The sequence below is a fragment of the Petromyzon marinus genome, chromosome 1, assembly GCF_048934315.1.
Source record: "Petromyzon marinus isolate PM22_M1 ecotype Great Lakes invasive population chromosome 1, UKy_Petmar_22M1.pri1.0, whole genome shotgun sequence".
NCBI classification, from domain to species: domain Eukaryota; kingdom Metazoa; phylum Chordata; class Hyperoartia; order Petromyzontiformes; family Petromyzontidae; genus Petromyzon; species Petromyzon marinus.
In genome coordinates this window covers 12,633,225-12,653,410 of record NC_133667.1, presented here as the reverse complement: position 1 = coordinate 12,653,410, position 20,186 = coordinate 12,633,225, and the positions used below count along the sequence as shown (strand labels likewise).

Below are 20,186 nucleotides of genomic sequence, written 5' to 3'. Positions count from 1 at the left end.
TGCACCCAAGGCCACACTCGTCATTCTTCCACTCGCACTATCTGTCTCAGGAAAACAGTATTATTGCATTCCAACACTCCCTGCCCTTTCCAACTTACCCCCCTTGAGTGCTCGTGTATCTGGGTGCACCATCATATTCTATCCGGATTCTCCCGGAGGTGGTCTCGCGTCTAACTCACCCATGTTTTACCACAGGGTCCGGGAGTCAACATCTCACACCGAACTTTGCCAATTCTCTCTCACATGGGAAACCCATGGCCAGGTCACTCGCTCGGTTTGCCGGGATGAAAACCCAGGTGGAGAGGTTCGGTTTGTGTGTTCTAGTTGACCTAAGCGCTAGTCGGGGTGCGTGCATGGGGTGAATGCATGGTGTGTGTGTATGTGTGGGCTGTATGTGTGGTGTGTGCATATGGTGTGTGTGTGGGGTGTAGGTGTGCGTGGGGTGTGTGTGTAGTTTGTGCATGGGGTGTGTGTGTGGGGTGTGAGCATGGGGTGTGTGTGTGGGGTGTATGTGTGCGTGGTGTGTGTGTGGAGGGTGTGGGGGGTGTGTGTATATGTGTGGGGTGCATGTGTGCGTGGGGTGCAAGCATGGTTTGTGTGTGTGCGTGGGGTGTGCACGGTGTGTGAATAGTGTGTGTATGCGTGGGGTGTGTGTGTGTGTGTGTGGTGCAAACAAGTAAAACAATATTAATAAACGTTCCAACAAAACCATAAATGCCAAGAAACATTGCTACAAATGAAAAATTTGTATTTACAAAATACTGAACACGAGGCTTGTTTGCAAACTTGCATGAAAGTAAAACGTATTGCACATTTAAATCTTCTGCATTAATACGTTCACGGTGAGACGGCCTTCCTCTAAATCCAATACACGATTAAACTAAACTAATATATTTACAGTTATTATATACGAGTTAAAAACAAACTTGCATGAAAGCAAAACGTATTGCACATTTAAATCTTCTGCATTAATACTTTCACGGTGAGACGGCCTTCCTCTAAATTCAATACACGGTAAAACTAAACTAATATATATTTACAGTTATTATTATATACGAGTTAAATACAAACTTGCATGAAAGTAAAACGTATTGCACATTTAAATCTTCTGCATTAACACGTTCACGGTGAGACGGCCTTCCTCTAAATTCAATACACGATTAAACTAAACTAATATATATTTACAGTTATTATATACGAGTTAAAAACAAACTTGCATGAAAGTAAAACGTATTGCACATTTAAATCTTCTGCATGAATACTTTCACGGTGAGACGGCCTTCCTCTAAATTCAATACACGGTAAAACTAAACTAATATATATTTACAGTTATTATTATATACGAGTTAAAAACATCCTTAGCTATTTCATTAACAGTAAGTCAAGAGAAAGGAGGGGGGGGGGTGTTTGTGTGTGTGGTGTGTTATTGGTGGGTGATGGTTGGGTGGTGTGTGTGTGCATAGGTGGTGGGTGCGTGATGTGTGTAGGTGGGTGGTGTGTGTGGGTGGTGTGTGTGTGGGTGAATGGGGTGTGTGTGGGTGGGTGGGGTATGTCTGTGTGTGGTGTGTGTTGTGGGTGGGTGGTGGGTGGGGTGTGTGTGTGTGTGTGGGGTATGTCTGTGTGAGGTGTGTGTGGGTGGATGGGGTGTGTGGGTGGGTGGGGTGTGTGTGTGGGGTGTGTGCAGGTGGGGTGGTGGGGGGTTGCAGGATGTCTTGGGGTCTGGGGTCTCTGCCTCTTCCATTCCAGGTGTCGACATCCCCCGGTGACGTCACCTGTTCCGGGCACAAACCCAGGGGAAGCATTGGGGTCATCAAGGGACAGAGCACTCAAGACACACAGCAGCAGGTCTCCAGTCGTGTCTCAAGATGCTGCATGACATCGTGCGACAAGGGAGTGGAACACCAACGAGAGAAGCAGCCAGCTGGATGCAGTGCAATACAAATTTGGATTTATCTTCTCCATGTAAAATTGGTGGGAAAGATATTTTGCGGTGACGTAATGTTCACATACATTTCCTCGGGATGATCATGTATTATTAAGCTATGTTAATGAAAGATTCTGATTATTATGAAATAAATAGCTTACACCAAAACAGAACTCTTAGACAAAATAATCCTTTTCTTTTCCAATACAGATCTTTGGTCTTTTCTTAAATTGAACATTTATCTTGTTGATTGTACTTTAGCTGAAAGATTTGCATGCATTACGCGAGAGCTGAGCTTCTGTTAAAGATCTCAAAATAAGAGCTGAGTTATTGTTAACACTTATTTTTGAATGTAATCTCTTACGTAACATTATTTAATGCTTGTTTTTCAACATTCCGGTTTCCTGAAATCCAAATAAATTGGAATTTTTGCCCACGTGACAACATCGTTTGATTGGCTGTCAGTAGAGGGAAAAGCTGAAAATTGTCAGATACCTCGACGATCTGACCCAAAGTAACGAATAATGAATCTAAGATTGATCGTGAAAGCCGAGATATAATACTTTTTTACCTTTTAACGTGCACAGTGCTCACTCACTCTCACAACGCGAGAAACCACAGAACCACAATTGTCCAAGCTCTGAGGTCCTCTATACGTCAAGGTGTTATCGGCCAAATAATGAGTGGCTTTAAAATGTCGAAGGAAACTGGGGATCCGGAATAAAAAAACCCCACGCATGCGAGGCGAAAACCACTCAATCCCATCCAGACGGAACAGGTGGAGTCCACATTTTTGTTGTGCTGCCTTCTCCTGGCAAGCCAGGATACGGGTGCCCACGGAAAGGGAGCGACCCACCAAACCCTTACCTCCACTGTACTGGAGTGGTGGGGTGCGCCAACGATGGGGCCTTTATTCTTCCGCATTGCAGCAGCAATGCTTCCGGACAAATCTAAGAAATGTCCGGAGTCGCTGCCGCACACGGGCAAATCTCCGCCCAGGCCCCCTCGATGCCTTCGCTCCGGTGTTGGCGACAGCTTCACTGGTCGCTTGATGGCTGCGTTGGTATTCCAGGGCAGTGTAGAAACTGGCGTTCGAGCTGAAAGAGAGTTGCAAGGGCCACTGTTATGCCTCTGTCTGCCTTTCTTTATTTGTGCTGAAACTTTCCTACTGCAATACAATTCCATTATCTATCCTACTGCTACTCCCTGGCCCTGCCCCCAGCCACAACCAGGTCTACCCCTATCAGAATATGTTCAGAATCAGAATATTTATTTAGACTATAGGAATATTATGACCTATAAAGCTCTTTTTTTTTACAGATGTCAAGTAGATCACTGCCCCTACACCTATCACTACCCCAAACCCTTCTGAAGATAAGAAAAGCCAAAGCATTTTCACACTCAAACGAGCAAGCAGAGTGGTGGGAATTCCACATTCCCATGGCAGGGGCCAATCTATAAATGAAAACCAATGTTAGAATGATGTCCAGTACTGCTGGACATCATACTGGACATCCGTGAAAAAGAGCTTCATAGCTCATCAAATTCCTCCAGTATAAATAAATATTCTGATTCTTTTCTACAGTTATAGGCAGAGGAGAAGAGGAAGATCTGGAGCCTAGAGTTGAACAAGAGCATGAAGTCGACAATGAAGATGGCTGGGGAAGGACAGTTCCAGACTGCAGAGGAGAAAGAGCAACGTCTCAAAGAGAGCTGCATGCAGAGAGAAAGCATTGAGCAGGGAGAAACATCAAAGTCACTTCATAAGAACCTAACCAACACAAATATTCTTCAAGATGCAACGTGCACGTGGAGACTCACGATTGGCTCTTGGCTGACACAAAATCTTCATCGAGATCTGACCCAGAATCATTCGTCCATCTCTGCTCGCATTGGCTCACACGATCCACCTCCACGATCTCGTCCATTTTAATCGATGCGTCCACAGCATCCTGTTCATTGTGACTAGCATGGCTTTCGCCCTTGGTGTCGTCCTGAAGCCACCTGTGGTTCAAAGCTTCCTCAGGCGTGAGCCGGCGAGCGGGATCCCACCTGCCAAGATATGAACGGTGAATCGTCAGGGTTCATTTACTGTCTAAATTTCTTCTAATAATGGGGTGGAGGTGTGGCACATGCAATTATTTACCTTCATTATGCAAACGAATACAAGAAGGCACAAGGCATGAAATATTGCCCTGTTATGACACAAAGCCACTCCCTGTCAGTAAACATCACTCCTAGTAATGTGCACTCTGTTTACGAGAGTGCTGATGGTGAACACGAAAATAATGATGAATTAAGATCATATGTAGACAGTACAGGTATATCTTACTCAAGGCATCCTTGAACAAAATCGATTAACTCTCTGTTCGTAGTCCGAAGCTTTTCCTTAAGAGAGGTGGTGCTTGGAACGACCTTCCTGCCGTTCACCCTGTGGCACCCTGTCTTGTCTGTGTTGGAGAGAAAATGAGTGAAACGGGTTTCCGAGGATTACGAACAAAGTACATTACGGCAATGCTTGCCTGGATAATTGTGACAACAGAAGTAGCAACCTCCCCTCCACTCACCGGTGTAAATGTCCATGTCGGTCGCAGCATCAATCATGGACCTTGGTGGGAGACCAAAAATCTGTGCACAGGTCACAGTGAAATTAATATACATGGGTTAGGTCATTGGACTGTGTGTATCGTAAACATGCATACAGTAGACTTCCTCAATAGTAAATGTCTCTAAAACTGAAACGTTTATTCACAAGGACTGCACATGCTTTTACAACATTACCATATATTTTAATTATTGGGTACTTAATGAACAAATATTGCCCATTAAAGTTACTTCATGAACCTCAGGGATGAACAATGAACCCGAAGAATGGAAAGGGTAATAGTCTGTCGCTCTGAGTGATGATTATCAACAAGGCCAAATCACATCATACGTGTCCAACTAGTGTCTGGTCACATTAAAGATATGTCTATTCTCTATGTACATACTGGCAGCAGAGCAACATTTGTTCCCATGGAATGAGGCCAAAAGTATAATTGCTCCACAGATTGCAATCCACGGCAGTCTCCTATATGGTTGTTAGCGACTAATGGACCATCACTCGGCGTTAGCATTGTGAGCCGGCTCAGCTAAAACTAAGCCATGGGCTCTGCTGTTGGTTGCAATTCAAATTCATAAATAATGAGATTATATTTTGGCATATTTCAGGTACCGTGATCATTTGGGCAATATAATCTCCTGTGGTCTGTAAGAGAGGGTAGCCAGAAGAGAGCTCAGCAATTACGCAGCCCAGGGACCACATGTCCACTGCGCAGGTGAGTTGGAGGCCCAGGAACATCTCTGGAGCCATGTATTTCCACGTTCCGAAACATCCGAAAACTGCGCACCACACACACATGGACAGCACCGATTGAGCGAGAAGGTCATGCACGTTATTTGTCCACTTAGATTTTTGAGTGCACACAGATTAAAATATTTACATTTTGTAGGATGGTAAAATTGGTCATTCTATCCAGCAGATGAATGTGGACCTTTCTAAAACTGGCTCAGAAATGGAAAAGTGTGAGCGGCACTCCAAGAGACGCTTTGACATTTGGTAAAAACGTTGTTTGCAAACACCTATTAAGGCCTGTATGACCTGATAGGGTCTCTATGGCTGAGAATAATAACTGAGTCACTAAGATTGTAGTGCATTGTAAAGCTGCTCACCATGCCACGTTTCCAAACGCACACACATACGAATAACAGGCGCCATTCGCCACTAAGCAGCAGTGACGTCACCACGGGACCTGTGCCAGGCCAGGTGCACTTTGAGGCCACGTGAAATGTCGAAGTCTCACTGACATATCACGAAAGATATCTAGGTGCCATGGGTTGACGAACTGAGATGACTGGCATATGCACCAACTATGCCCCCTCTGTGCCAACACACATATAAGACAAAGATCCCCCGTATAGCCTTAACAGACTGTTGGGGCAAGTGCTGTTAGCGAGCACCTATGAAGGCCGGCACGGCACACGAGGTGGTGGGGGGCCAGCAGCACGCCAGGCTGTTTTTGTCTCCCTAGTGGCGATGTTTACACACCGCACGAGGCGCTCATTTGGGGCTGAGTCGACCTCGGGGAGTCCCAGGACCGGTTCAGATAATCGTCACTGGTGTCGGCCGTGAGCGGGAATCGAACTCGGGGCGGCCGGGTGCGTAGCGCTAACCGCTGCACCGCGCTAACCGCTGCACTAGCGCTCCCCACTCGTATATTCACAAAGATTCACAAAGACGCACAGACACACACACCCTCACACGAAAAAACACAAGCAAAACTACTCACTTGGTTTCGTCATTTTGATGCTCGCGCCAAAATCAATGATCCTGATGTTGCCGGTTGCGTGGTCTTTGACCATGATGTTTTCCTAGGAAAAATAACAGGGGATAAAAGTGGTTAAGGTTCAAAAGTGCTCATGGCATGGATGGCCGGCGTGAACTCACCTCTGATTAATCAACACGTATAATTGTGCACTCTGCTAATTGCTACGGAGAGACGGGTACATTTTCGTCATTATATGAGAAGGCAATGATGACTAGGGATAAGACCCCGAGCCCCACGTGCACTGTAGAGTTTACATTAGCTCCAATAATATGTAACTTTTTTTTTATTTAAAGCTTTCGTGACTGCAGTAATTCATATTCTTAGTTTTTTCGGTAAAGTCACGTTGAAGAGAAACAACAAAATAATAAAATATATATAAAATATAATTTTATACGTTGAAGAGAAACAACAAAATAATAAAATATATATAATATATTTTCATATATTTTATTATTTTGTTGTTTCTCTTCAACGTGACTTTACCGAAAAAACTAAGAATATAATATGTAACTGTTACAATCATATTACTTTAATGTTAATCGAATGACAGGAACTCGGTAATGTTAATTGACGTTTGACTGACTTATTGGTGGTAATGAAGATATTCACAATTAAGATTATGATATCAAAGTTGATTTCTATATTCAAAATACTTGGGTCTAGAAAATTAATAACACTGGTGCTCAATCCCTATTAACAGAGATATTTAGCTGCGGTGTTGTGAGGTGGAGGGTGTGCCTCGTCACTATTGCAGGTGTGAAGATGTTCAATTATTTTTTCCAGTTGTTTTTGTTAATTTTCAGTTTTTGCGCGGGAAATCTAATAATAAGATGGCGACGGCCTCGTGGTTAGTCATTTTATTAACTTGTTTATTTTGATCAATCCAACTCGAATCAATAGATATAACGAATTTAAAGCTTTCGTGACTGCAAGCATTTATCTTTTTTGGGTTCTTTCGGTAAAGTCACGTAGAATGAGAATAAAATAATAAATTGATAAAATAAAATAACACAATAAAATTATCACGACGTTTCAGCCACAACACAAGCGGCCTTCATCAGGTGAAGGGACGAGACTGTCTGGAGGACAGCGCTGGAGCGAACACAGCCAAGCTCAGACCGCGACCTTTAAGCTGTGTGAGAAGAAACAGAGTGCCTTCTATGACCAGTCACAAGCTAATCCCTCAGTTATTTCAATGCTAAATTCTCCTGTTTGATTTGTACTAGGTACCTCTGTGGATGTGTAGGCTTTGACTTTAACATAGCCATTTCTGTGACCAGTCACAAGCTAATCACTCAGCTATTGCAATGCTAAATTCTATGCTAATTCCTTTGTCAAGGCGCTCTGTTTCTTCTCACACAGCTTAAAGGTCGCGGTCTGAGCTTGGCTGTGTTCGCTCCAGCGCTGTCCTCCAGACAGTCTCGTCCCTTCACCTGATGAAGGCCGCTTGTGTTATGGCCGAAACGTCGTGAGAATTTTATTGTGTTATTTTATTTTATCAATTTATTATTTCATTCTCATTCTACGTGACTTTACCGAAAGAACCAATGAAGATATAACGGAGTTGAAAGATGATTAGAGCGTTTTGGTGATGAAAATAGAAGTAGCTTTTTTGTGAAAGTTGATAACATTTTGGTGTTATTGTACTCGTTGGTTCTATTCGGTAAAGTCACGTAAAAGTATAAAACAACAAAAAATAAAAAAATCACGACGTTTTGGCCACAACACAAGTGGCCTTCATCAGGTGAAGGGACCAGACTGTCTCGAGGACAGCGCTGGTCCCTGTCTCGAGGACAGCGCTGGTCCCTTCACCTGATGAAGGCCACTTGTGTTGTGGCCGAAACGTCGTGAATTTTTTATTGTTTTAATTATTTTTTGTTGTTTTATACTTTTACGTGACTTTACCGAATAGAACCAAAGAGTATGGATCCTTGCAGTCACGAAAGCTTCAAATCTAGAATTGGTGTTATTGTGTTACATTGTGCGGTTCATTGCGAATGCACAAAATGGCCACGTTGTAGCAGCCATTTAATATTCACTTAATTTGGTGAACAGAATCGGCGTTACTGCAGAGGTTATATTCCTGATTAATAGTTGTTTTTATATGTTTATTGTCAGTAAAATTTGATTTGCCTAATTTGCATGTCAATATAATTCCATATTAAATATGTATTTATTATTAATAACTATATAAGTACACATTGTTTCGTTTATGCAGTGTTATCAGGGACTGTGGGAAGTTTAGGAGGCATTAAAGATGTTTTGGGGCAGATGTTTCTTGTTAAATATTAAAGATGTTTTGGGGCAGATGCTTCTTGTTAAATGTTAAAGAACATAATGTTAAATGTTATTCGACATGATAAGTGGCTGCTACCATAATTGAGATTTGGGAAGACTCCATGCTGAGAGATTGAGCTGTGGTCTTGTGACGTCGAGTCGCTCACTTCTCAGGAGGACGGAACACAGCGCGGATTATCTGTTCGTGTTCTACAAACTGTACTACTTGAATCACTCTCTATTTAGCCGACCTGTCCCCCTCGTTAGGATAAGTTACAGGTGCTTATCTCCTTTTCCTCGTGTCAGAAACTTGTCTAACATTGCCAATTGTAATTATCGCTTTTGAGTGTTGTGATTGTGACCAATGTAAATTAGAATCTCTTCAAATGAACTGCAGAGTGTATTCTCGAGCAAGAAGAGATTAGACAATGTCCTAGATTGAAACAAGTGTCGATTACTTTTTATACATTTAGCAAAACAATAGCATTATTGTTGTGCAATGCGGTATGAGGTGCAGGCTGTTTGGTTTTCAATTTTTTGAGTTACGAGAGAGGTCTTATTTTAGATTTGAAGCTTTCGTGACTGCAAGGATCCATACTCTTTGGTTCTATTCGGTAAAGTCACGTGACTTTACCGACTAGAACCAAAGAGTATAGGTCTTATTTTTCCACAGTTGCCTCAAGGCAACACATATCCATGAATAACGGCAGTATGCTTTTGTATTTACTTACCATCTTCAGGTCGCCATAAATGATGGCCTCCTTCTTAAGTTTTGCAAGGGCCCTCAACATGGATCTTGCATAGAGCCTGATTCTTGACGGTGCAAAGATCGTGAAGTTGTCCTGGAATTGATCAAAGAGGTCGATGCTGCAAGACAAGATATCGTCAATGGTTAGTCCACCTTCGACTATCTTGGTCAATGCTTAGGATCGCTTCATGAACTGGAGGAATTATGCTTTACAATAGATTAGGAGTTTTATCATGTAAAACCAAATTCAAATTTCTCCCAGGGGAATGATGATGAAACATGACCTGCATATTGGGTTTGAGAAATATAATAACATCAACTTATAACATGCACAGTAATCACTTCACTGTAATATGAAGAGAACAATTCTCAGACGTACGAGGAACCACAAACAGCAAGTCAACCAAAGTCATGAGCAGGCGCCAACAGATGCCTAAGCTCTGCGGTCTTGTACATATTAAGGTATTTTATAAAAAAAAATTTTGAGCGTTTACATGTTGGAAGAAACCGGAGCACCCAGACAAAAACCCACACTTCCGAGGGGGCAATACTGTATCCCGTACAGGTGTAACAGGTAGTCTACACTTTTGTTGTACTGCTCTCTACCGACAAGCCAGGGTATGGGCACCTCGACGCCCACGGTAGGGAGTTTCGCAAAATGTGTGTGACCCACCAAACCCTCGCCTCAGCAGTGCTGGATTACAGGCGGGCACCACCATCGCCTAGCTCATAGGGCTCGTTATGAGAATTTGCTGTTGCATCTGGTTTCATGATAAAGGTAATGGATGAGACAGGACGTTGCGGTAGGTAACAATGTTGTTTACAGATAACGAGAAACATCGTTTACTGTATTTGTAATTATTATGAAGTGCTATGTTTTAATGTGCTGTACAATGTAAAATGGTGGTAACCACTCAGCTCATATGTATTAAGTAAGGTGGGAGAGCATCGTTGCATCATAAACAGTTACGTGCCACGTTAAGGAGACACCCGTGTCCCTTTCATATTTTAAAAACTATCAATAAAGCCTTAACATGAAAGGGCTGGTACAATCCGATGGGTGGTGACATGGCCTAATGGCAGCATGATCCCCGCCTTTCGTCGAGGTTCATGGTTCGAATCCAGCAGGCTCCCTGATTAATGCAGCTGTAATAATACCACACACCGCGTCTGTCTCACAGCCGATGTTAAAAATTCGAAAATTACCCGAAAAATTAATTTATTGCCGTTGTACAACTTAGGAATCATCGCCCCCCTACTGGCAATCTAATGCCCCAGGTCACTGTTGAAAATGAGACTCATCCTGGTCTCTTGAGTTCTCACCTGGTCAAACAACATTTTTTTAAATCTGAATTTCATCAAATGTTACCTGCACGTTTTAAAAAAATGCTTGAGATAAACACGATGTTGGCACACAGATGTGATTTTTTTACTTACGTCATGAGCTCCATAACGAAGCCGGGATGCTTTCTGAACATAAGATGTCCGATAAATCTAATAATGTAGTTATTTTCATTGTCCTTGGACTGCAACGCATTCATGATATGCGCCTCCCTTCTGCATTTCTGAAGGTCGTTTCTGTGGAGGGAATGCATCGGTGAGTCTCACCCCACTCTTAAGTCTTGCATATTTTTATGCATTATCACGCACATGGGATGGCGCGGTCAACAGAGCTCCAGAGTCATGGCTGTGAGCGCTTCATCCCGGTCAACGTCAACGTCGTCCCTGCCCGGTCGACGTGATCAGCGGCCAACTGGGGAGGCTGCACCAATCGGTTGGGAAGTTGTCGATGGTCGTTACCCGAAAGGGGTTACCACATCCCATCTCAGTGCGGTGAAAATGTTGCACCACTGGATTGTGATCACTGTGGTTTTTGAGCTATGTTAAGCGAGTAAGGTATAAAGTGTCCTGCTCCTCCAACCGAAACTGTGGACGATGTTGTGAAGCACTGTGGTCTGTGCTCCTTTAATGCGGAATTGCAAAAGTTGAAAAAAAAAATCTTTCCTGAAGACCCCTCGTGGCTAGCAGACCTCCTTGGCATTGGTATTTAGTGCCTGAACATGTTGCAATATAGAAGAATATAATATAATGGGCAAAAGGGCAGCACTCATCCCCGTTGTTGGTCAGTGGTGTGAACTCCACGTTCACGTGGCAGTAACCTTAAAAAAATTACATATTGCCTCTTCATGACAAATCAAACATCATTTTGATGGTGTTTGAAGACTTTTATGAAATTATAAACTCATACAGAAAGAGCTTCTGATGGAGATGGATACATGACCTGGCAGTCGCACGTTCGCCAACCGTTGAAGAGGTTCAAGGTTCGAATCAAGCAGCCGCCCTGATTAATACTGCGGGTGTATAACCATAATAATGCATGCTGTCTGCTTCGATGGATGCTAAAGAACACCTGACGTTATTTGCAAGAGTATGCCACTGTGTGCTTTGAACTGGGTACAATGTTTGCCAATATGGAAACCTACACCACAAATTCCTCAATTTGTATTGTGCAATCATTGTCCCCCTACTGGCAGACTAATGCTCCAGGTCACTCTTGCAAATGAGACTTATCCTGGTCTCTTCAGTTCTCATGAGGTTAAACAAAATACACTTTTAAATTGATTTTTTTAAGTTATGGTTATCTTCACAAATTCAGATGTATTTTTTAATGTGGTTCATGTCTTTGTTCAAACTTACCTAGCAGTGTACTCTAGCAACTTGATGGCCACTTCTCTTTTCGTCTTGTGGTCCAGGCATCGGAGCACCTGCCCAAAGGACCCCTTCCCAAGTACATTCAGTACTTGGAAGCGGTACACCAGGTGTTCACCCGTGATCTAGAACAAGATTACACAAGTGTTCAGTACTCAAGCAGGGCCGTCTCTGAGTGCTCAAACAATACTCAGTCTAAACACACGGCTCATTCAAGTTCTCATTTCTTAGTCACTGGTCTGACATTCCCACACTCATGAACATCTTCTTTGGTTCTTTCGGTAAAGTCACGTAGAATGAGAATAAAATAATAAAATAAAATAACACAATAAAATTCTCACGACGTTTCGGCCACAACACAAGTGGCCTTCTTCAGCTTAAAAGACGCTACGAATCTTAACAACGTTCATTGAAGCTCTGTCGTCCCGACAGGTTTGTTCCTTTCACCTGAAGAAGGCCACTTGTGCTGTGGCCGAAACGTCGTGAGAATTTTATTGTGGTATTTTATTTTATTATTTTATTATTTTATTCTCATTCTACTTGACTTTACCGAAAGAACCAAAGAAGATGAATCCTTGCAGTCACGAAAGCTTTAAATCGAAACTCATGAACATGTCTGAGCTTTCCCTGATGTCTCTGCCAAATACATCTTTGCCTCACACTGGAAACCACTAAATCATTCTATGAAAAGTGTGGGTTATAGAATGTCCTTCATCTGTATTTATGATGACAAAGATAGTCACCACATCGCGCGCTTTGAGTGCACTTCTGCGGCCGTCTGGAATGCTCTTCCTTCCGATATTAGGAAGCCACTGGAGCGATGCACTGTTAAATCTAGATTTAAAACTCAAGATCACAGGTGTCACTTTTACATAGCCATGTTCATTCAATACCCACATTCCACCCACACAGTGAGTGGCCTCACTCTGTATGCCCTGCATACTATACTCATAGGCCCATTCTAGGCTATGCCAACCCCACCCACTACTCAGGTAGCCCCACCTTTAGATCGTATCAATAGTTGAGCAATAGGCCAGAATATTTTAATCGAGATAAAATCCACATTTTTTTGTAGTTGCTTTGTGGCACCAGGAGAGCCTTTCTGAAAATGTCCAAAACTAGGACGTTGAGTAGCTTAACGTTTCAGTGTTCTTCACACAGAAAATCATTAGCAACTTATTAGGTATACACGTGCGTGTAAGGGATGTTGTGGTTTATAGTGGAATGCATGATTTGCAATGAACATGGCCCATATTGGAGAGGCTTACCGGAATGTAGTGGCCGTCGATGTCATCGTAGCCATCATTGGAAGGGCCATTTCGTTCCGAACGAATCTTGAAATAAAAAACTTCATTGAAACACAATATTTCTTGACGTTCCTGCTCTGTCATTCTGTCTTTGAATTTGTCCAAGAGTTCTGCACACGCACACATGCCCAAAGACACACATGGTCATTCATGCACATATTCACGTGTGCAACACACGTAATTAAGATCACAAATGAATCAAGCACATCATGTTACACTTAACAAAGAGACTCGATTTGGGCCTCTTGTATGTGTGCTCTTATCGGATTTGTAAAGCCATTTAGGGATCGGTCTTCTAGATAGATATGATGTGTGTTTGTTATAGAGGAGTGTGGCAGTAATTCATGTGGTGAATGATGCTGAATAAAGTGGAGTAAAAACCTTGTGGTGTGCAGCTCATCCCTGCCACTGGGAAGACGACTTCATCCGATGGAGTTGCCTGTTTTTGTCACAGAGATGCGCACAGAGCGGCACGCGTGAACATGCGGGCAAGCACACAGACATGGACATATATACAGAGACAAAGTGGTACACACACAAACACCCACTGAGAGAGTGCTTGTGGAAGGGCCTAAATCGCACAAAGCTCTCAGAGGATTACCCTAGAGAGTATTTTTTGGCCTGCACCTCCGTGATGGCCTCATATATTGGAAAAGGTCAACGCTTTACCTCACTATGCATGATCGACGAGCTGTGGTGAACCCATTTACTGTATACTGTTGGGTGGTATTTAAGAAACTTGCCCCATTGAACTGCCATGCTCGGAGATTAAAGCAGCGACCTCTGGTGTGGAAACCACTACACCAAGCAGCATCCAAGACATACATATTCACGAATAATAGTATATTGCACCTCGATGATGTCAAATAATCTGACACTTTGGGAATATTAAACGGTGCCCATATTCCCAGGTTTGTGGCCAATTCCATTAAACATCTTTAACTGCATTATACATTGATTTCTAATTTACACAAATATGGCAAAAGGGTGAATTGTTAAAGGTATTTTATGAAACTGGTTACAGGTCACGAACCTGAACGCATTCATAAAGTCCAAGTAGAGCACCTGCCAATACGTGTGCTGTGTAATAAGCTCGTGTGTCTCCTGGTTGGTTCACGAGTACTAGAGTCCCTTACTGCGAACTGAGCTGACAAGAAATTGCCTTGACTGTGTCGTGAGTTTGCCGTGTGTAAGCGTGTCTGTACCGTTAGGTAAAACGGCTCGTTGTGGTACTAGTTATAATAGGCGTTTACTAACAGCACTTGCCCCAAAAGTCTATAGAGCTTACACGATGTGGGGTGGGGGTGGAACTTTGATTCTTTGCTGTCAGTTGAACTAGTAATAAACCCATTTGGTGGTGAAGTGACCTGAAAGCCTGCACTGTGTGTTGAGCTTATTGGTCAATGGTAATCGTTCTATTCTAGAATGGCAGTGAAACACGTAGTCCACGACTACTCTACAATAAAAAAAGAAGTGAGCTCGTCTCTGTATTGTGCAGTCTGCTTATAAGAGTTTGCTGTCAAGAGTGTTACTGACCTGCTGCACAATTGCAGACTGAACATCGAGTTGATCCATCTCCAAAAGATCGTTCTGGAACACAGCACAAAGATAGCATTAAAACCTAAATAACCTCCTTTAGCACCCTTCATTCGACCAAGCTTAGAGCAGCAAGGGAGATCTCTCCAGCAGGTGTGGCACTCTCCCAGAACTGTCTTCAATAGGGAGTTCAAATCCCCGTTTAAAGATTGAGAACCTTTCATCCTTGAAGAGTTCGTGAAAAAATTAAGTGCCACTTTGTGTTAATCAATTAGTTGTCCGTATATTTAAATATGGGCCTCGCCATAGGAATGTGGAATTTACACCACCTGGAAATCACTACCCATGACATGAAGCTTAATAGCTTATTGAGCCCTTTCGCAACCATCACCAACAACATCTACCTAAACGACAATCGCCATTAGCATCACTAGCACCACCACGGAAATTGTCTCTGACATCACCACAATCACCACCAGAAAGCAACTAAACCATCACCCCTATCACTACAATTACAATCTTCACGTAACTATCACTTGCAACACTCAACACGAGCAAAGAGCAGATCTCCCCACTGCCACCAGCAACCAACTGCAATCAACACGACCACGACAAAGATCAATGTACCGTCCTCAACACCATTACCATCACTTACCGTGGCTAAATCTCTCGTCGGCAAACTCGTACTCGCACTATTGAACATTCAAAACAGAGTCCTCGTGGCAAGAGCCGTAGCTCGAGCCGCGTGCCGCCTCGAAGTTTAGCGCTATGTTAATCGCATCCGGATAGTGACGTCAGTAGCGACGTCACGGCATCCGGTGCGCGGAGTGTCACGTGGGCGTTCGTGGGGGGTCGCGTGTTGTGTGTAATACACGTGTTGTGTATTACACACAACACGTGGTGTGTAATACACGTGTTGTGTATTACACAACACGTGTATTACACAACACGTGTTGTGTAATACACGTGTATTACACAACACGTGTTGTGTACAGTATGTTGGACTTCTTTCGCACCGCACGTAGACAGCTGTGCTAATCGGAGGTGCCGATTCGAGCTGCAGTACAGTATAGTACAGCTGTTACCATCAGCCACGATGTAGTTCTCATTACAGTACAGTAGTATAAAGAGCAGGAATAGTTATTTCATTAACTTCACCCCACTTTGCCCCCCCCGTACCCAATGGATGTTTGGCATCGCGTGACGCCCGTGAGCGATGCCCACAAAGTTGTAACGCCTCTTAAATTTTTATTTAAAGCTTTCGTGACTGCAGGGATTCATATTATTGGTTCTTTCGGTAAAGTCACGTTGAAGGGAAACAATAAAATAATAAAAATATAAAACAATTAAATTATCACGGCGTTTCGACTGCAACACAAGCAATTATCATCAGATGTGATAACCACAATAAAATTTTAATAACCGCCACTTTTTTCAAATTTTCTTGTTGTGGTTTCACACCTGATGATGATTGCTGCTTGTGTTGCAGTCGAAACGTCGTGAGAATTTTATTGTTTTATATTTTTACTATTTTATTGTTTCCCTTCTACGTGGTGACTTTACCGAAAGAACCAAGAGAAATGTGACGTCACGTCAAAATGCGCAACTTCAAATAAATATATACAACACGTTCTACTTTATTAAATAGACTTTTTAATAAATGTTTTCTCCTACAACATCAGAGTGCAGCGCCACATTAAATACGCACTACAATGACAATAGTTTAAAGCGATTTGAAGCATGTTTTTTTTTGGGGGGGGGGGCAGAGCTTTGTGACGTCATATTTGAGAGGGGGGGGGGTCTGACTTTATGTGACGCCGTGTGACTATGGGGGTGGGGGTCAAAAATCGCGTGCCGTCTTGTTATTCCACTGCTGGATGAGGGGGTTCGCCACGCAGCCGCAGATTGCGGGTGTATCTTGGGCCACGCATCATCGCCACGCTCGTCCATGTGGGTGGGTGGGTGAAGGCGGAGAAGCATGGAAGTTCAGTTCAACAGTTGATGTTGCTGTGCTGCACTGGCGGGCTATAACAATGCTGCTGAAATGATGCACTTTACCGATTTAAGGCCGTGAAGATGATGTGTAAGAAATGTTTTTTTATATATATGATACGGAGACGGAAATGCGAATGGGGGTATATGGTGTTACTCTTTGTTTTTTTTTTCGGTAAAGTCACCTATAAATAAGAAATAATAAAATAACATAATAGCGTACGACGTTTCGGTTGCAACATAAGCAGCCATCATCAGATACAGAAGAGCTAAATTTACGAGAGAGGAAACACATAACCCCAGATGTATATACAGACACCCAAGTAGGGGGGAACTAACACAGATACAACAGGGGACACAGAGAGAGAAGCACACCAAAACAAACAGGGTTTAGCAAAATTTGGAAACCATATAAAGCAACACAGACGGTCAGTCAAAACAATTGACGCATAGTCTGGTTGATTACGCTATTTCAAAGATTGCTAAATTGCAAGTTAAGTATGAAATTTAAAATACAGACTGCACACACACACACATAGACATCCAAGTAGAGCGAACCAGCACAGAGACAAGCACAGAGTGAAGTCGCCTTAAATAGGCAGAGAAGGTAAGGCTGAGAGACAATGGGACAAATTAGCAAGAGGTATGCATGGAGCAAAGGGACGCGGCAGCACACACTCGGAAACACCAAGGCCCACACACAGGCAGAGACAGCACAGAGACACAAATCCAAGCCAAAACAGAAAGTCAGACACACAAGCAGAGACAACACAAAGACACAGACCTCATACCTCCCCGTAGAGGTGGTTCAGACTTGATTCGAAGCTTTCGTGACTGCAGGAATTACTGCAGTCACGAAAGTATATGGTGTGCTTATTTATTTTGATATTTTATATTCTCCAAGACGACCCGAATTATTTTCGGTTGTACACCGGCAGGAAACAGCTCCACATGTAAAATTTACAAAGGGCTGTAGCATTACACTTACTCATTCATTCTGGCCACAACCTGATACCAACATTGACCGATTAAAAAAACCCCTATATAATCTGTTTAATACGTAGGTTTTCGCGATCAATATTATTCTCAAAAGTTTTTTTGGGTTAGATCACGCAAATATCAGTGCTGTTAACCCACCAGCACCACCACAGCCAATTAAGACGTTACATACACAAAACGTACCAATGAATTTTACTTCAGCACACCGATGTCGAAGAGTAAACGGACATTTACAACTTTAGTACGATGTTTCAATGGCGATTACAACCGGCTTTATCAGGCGATTTGCCCAAATTGTGAATAAGTCTTCCCGTTTCCAGTCTTAAGTCAGGCACTTCCAAATACGGCCTTCAGCGTTGCCAGCTGTTTGGTCGCGGGCTCTTGCAGCCGTGTGACCTCAAGACACACACACACCTGCGCAAGCACACGGACGAGAAGCCGTATAGCTGCAACGTGTGTGGCCAGACCTTCAGGTCGCTTCCACTTGCTTCAGATGTTGTTTTCCCCGCTTCAAATAAAAGGTGCATCGTGTTGAAAAGTAAAACATTGGACAGAGCCTCTATCGAGCTGCACAGGGCTCGCAAATCAGTTTGGCCACCGATGAGCCAACACGTTTAACGCATATTATAGATGAGCAACAAGTATGACCATTGGACACAGGTAAAGGTGGAAGTTTTAATAGTATTTTCTATAAACTCATTATGCATTTCCATGGAGCATTGTGGATAAAGCAGGATTAACTCAATTGTGTTCACAAGTAAAACGTGTTTCAGTCGATCAGCCTATTAGTTATCCAGAAAAATATTATCAAGCAGCATTTGTTAAAGCAAGCAAACTGGACCAGTTTAAATATTGTGGGTCTCATCAGCAGTTAGGCTGGTTTAAACAAATGCTGCTGAATTACCGGATGTTATTAGCTAGGAGCATTCCAAATAAAAATGGGACCCCGTTTAATGCACAGAATCAAAGCGATACACAAACTCATGCGTTGCTGTGGATAATTTTTGGGTAACAGCATATATAATCATAATTCCATTTTTCTTGGTTCTTTCGGTAAAGTCGCGTAGAAGGGAAACAATAAAATAATGAACTCAAGCACGTACACCAAGCTCTTAAGGCTAATGGTTATTCCGATGACACAATCCGCAAAGCTATCACTCCAACCATGAAGAAGGACCCTCTTGAGGAGCCTTTCAAAACCATCACGTTACCCTACATTGTAGGGATCACAAAAAAGTTCTCCAAAATCTTGAATAAACACAAGATCCAGGTCCGATTCAACACATTACATAAAATCCGTGATCTGGTTGCGTCTGTAAAAGATGTGATTCCGGACACACAGTACCCTGGTGTCTACAAACTAAGTTGCCTCTGTGGTAGTAGTTACATTGGAGAAACCAAACGGCATGTCTCGGACCGCATTCGTGAACACAAAGCAGACCTGAAACACGGTAGGACCAACACCTCGGCCGTGGCAGATCACTTATAATTCAGTAGGTTCACATGACATTGACTTCTCCTAGACAGAGGTTCTTTGCAAGCCATCTGGCTACCATGAGAGATTCGTTCATGAGGCTATCCACATATACAAACACAGACAATTTCAACCGAGAAGATGGATTCTGGCTTAGCAATCATTGGAAGGATTTGATAAACCATTTTGGGACTTAATTGATTGATCACGCTTACGCTGGCTTTCAGACCGCATCCATTATTTTCGTCTCCCCCTCCTAGTTTCCGAACATAGATGGACTCATCCATCAGAATAAACTGTCAACTCGCTCTCCGTGGTGCTAACGTTAAAAAACCGCCACTTTTTTTCAAAATTTCTTGTTGTGGTTTTCACACCTGATGATGATTGCTTGTGTTGCAGTCGAAACGTCGTGAGAATTTTATTGTTTTATATTTTTATTATTTTATTGTTTCCCTTCTACGTGACTTTACCGAAAGAACCAAGAATATGAATCCCTGCAGTCACGAAACCTTTAAATCAAAACATAACTCCATTGTTTCCATGTTAAAATATTCTTCATTTTATATTTTAAAAAGGCCTTAAAACCGAGCTCCATGACACACCAGACAAACATTTTATTGGCCCTGATGTGAAAGAAAGAGGGGTTCATGAAGGGTCAGCATTAGTTAGTCCAAGGAAGGAAAAACACCACTGGTTGGTAACTGAAAGTTAGCTTCTATGAAAGAAGACAACAAGAGAACGTTTAATTCGGCGAGGGGTGGGGGGAAAGGGCAAACGAGCATGGGTGCGGGTGGAAGCACCACGGGTAAATCGTTGTACCAACTAATTCTAGCAGAAAAAAAACAGTAATTAA

At 42.8% G+C, this 20,186-nt stretch overlaps 2 protein-coding genes across 2 annotated transcripts; both read right to left on the bottom strand.

The window, feature by feature from the left end:
- Window positions 1-731: 731 nt before the first annotated feature.
- On the bottom strand, window positions 732-11,536 carry LOC142929178 (dual specificity tyrosine-phosphorylation-regulated kinase 2-like). Its single transcript, XM_076069862.1, has 9 exons — window positions 10,754-11,536; window positions 9,300-9,435; window positions 6,253-6,334; window positions 5,139-5,305; window positions 4,492-4,552; window positions 4,257-4,374; window positions 3,746-3,976; window positions 2,792-3,021; window positions 732-1,772 (listed from the first exon to the last, which is right to left on the bottom strand). Exons 1-8 carry the CDS (start codon window positions 10,909-10,911, stop codon window positions 2,835-2,837), a joined length of 1,140 nt encoding a protein of 379 aa, XP_075925977.1. The 5' UTR covers window positions 10,912-11,536; the 3' UTR covers window positions 732-1,772; window positions 2,792-2,834.
- Window positions 11,537-11,590: 54 nt separating this feature from the next.
- On the bottom strand, window positions 11,591-16,036 carry LOC142929711 (dual specificity tyrosine-phosphorylation-regulated kinase 3-like). Its single transcript, XM_076071456.1, has 4 exons — window positions 14,869-16,036; window positions 13,714-13,771; window positions 13,294-13,442; window positions 11,591-12,150 (listed from the first exon to the last, which is right to left on the bottom strand). Exons 1-4 carry the CDS (start codon window positions 14,905-14,907, stop codon window positions 12,010-12,012), a joined length of 387 nt encoding a protein of 128 aa, XP_075927571.1. The 5' UTR covers window positions 14,908-16,036; the 3' UTR covers window positions 11,591-12,009.
- Window positions 16,037-20,186: the final 4,150 nt, after the last annotated feature.

Coding starts and splice junctions, on each gene's coding strand:
- LOC142929178 (XM_076069862.1), bottom strand. CDS start 10,911: ATGCATTCCCTCCACAGAAACGACCTTCAGAAATGCAGAAGGGAGGCG. Junction 4,553..5,138: donor ATATTGCCCAAATGATCACG/GTACCTGAAATA, acceptor ACCTGTGCACAG/ATTTTTGGTCTCCCACCAAG. Junction 4,375..4,491: donor CGACATGGACATTTACACCG/GTGAGTGGAGGG, acceptor TCTCCAACACAG/ACAAGACAGGGTGCCACAGG.
- LOC142929711 (XM_076071456.1), bottom strand. CDS start 14,907: ATGGATCAACTCGATGTTCAGTCTGCAATTGTGCAGCAG. Junction 13,772..14,868: donor AGTCTGCAATTGTGCAGCAG/GTCAGTAACACT, acceptor TGACAAAAACAG/GCAACTCCATCGGATGAAGT. Junction 12,151..13,293: donor TCGACGGCCACTACATTCCG/GTAAGCCTCTCC, acceptor ATCTTGTTCTAG/ATCACGGGTGAACACCTGGT.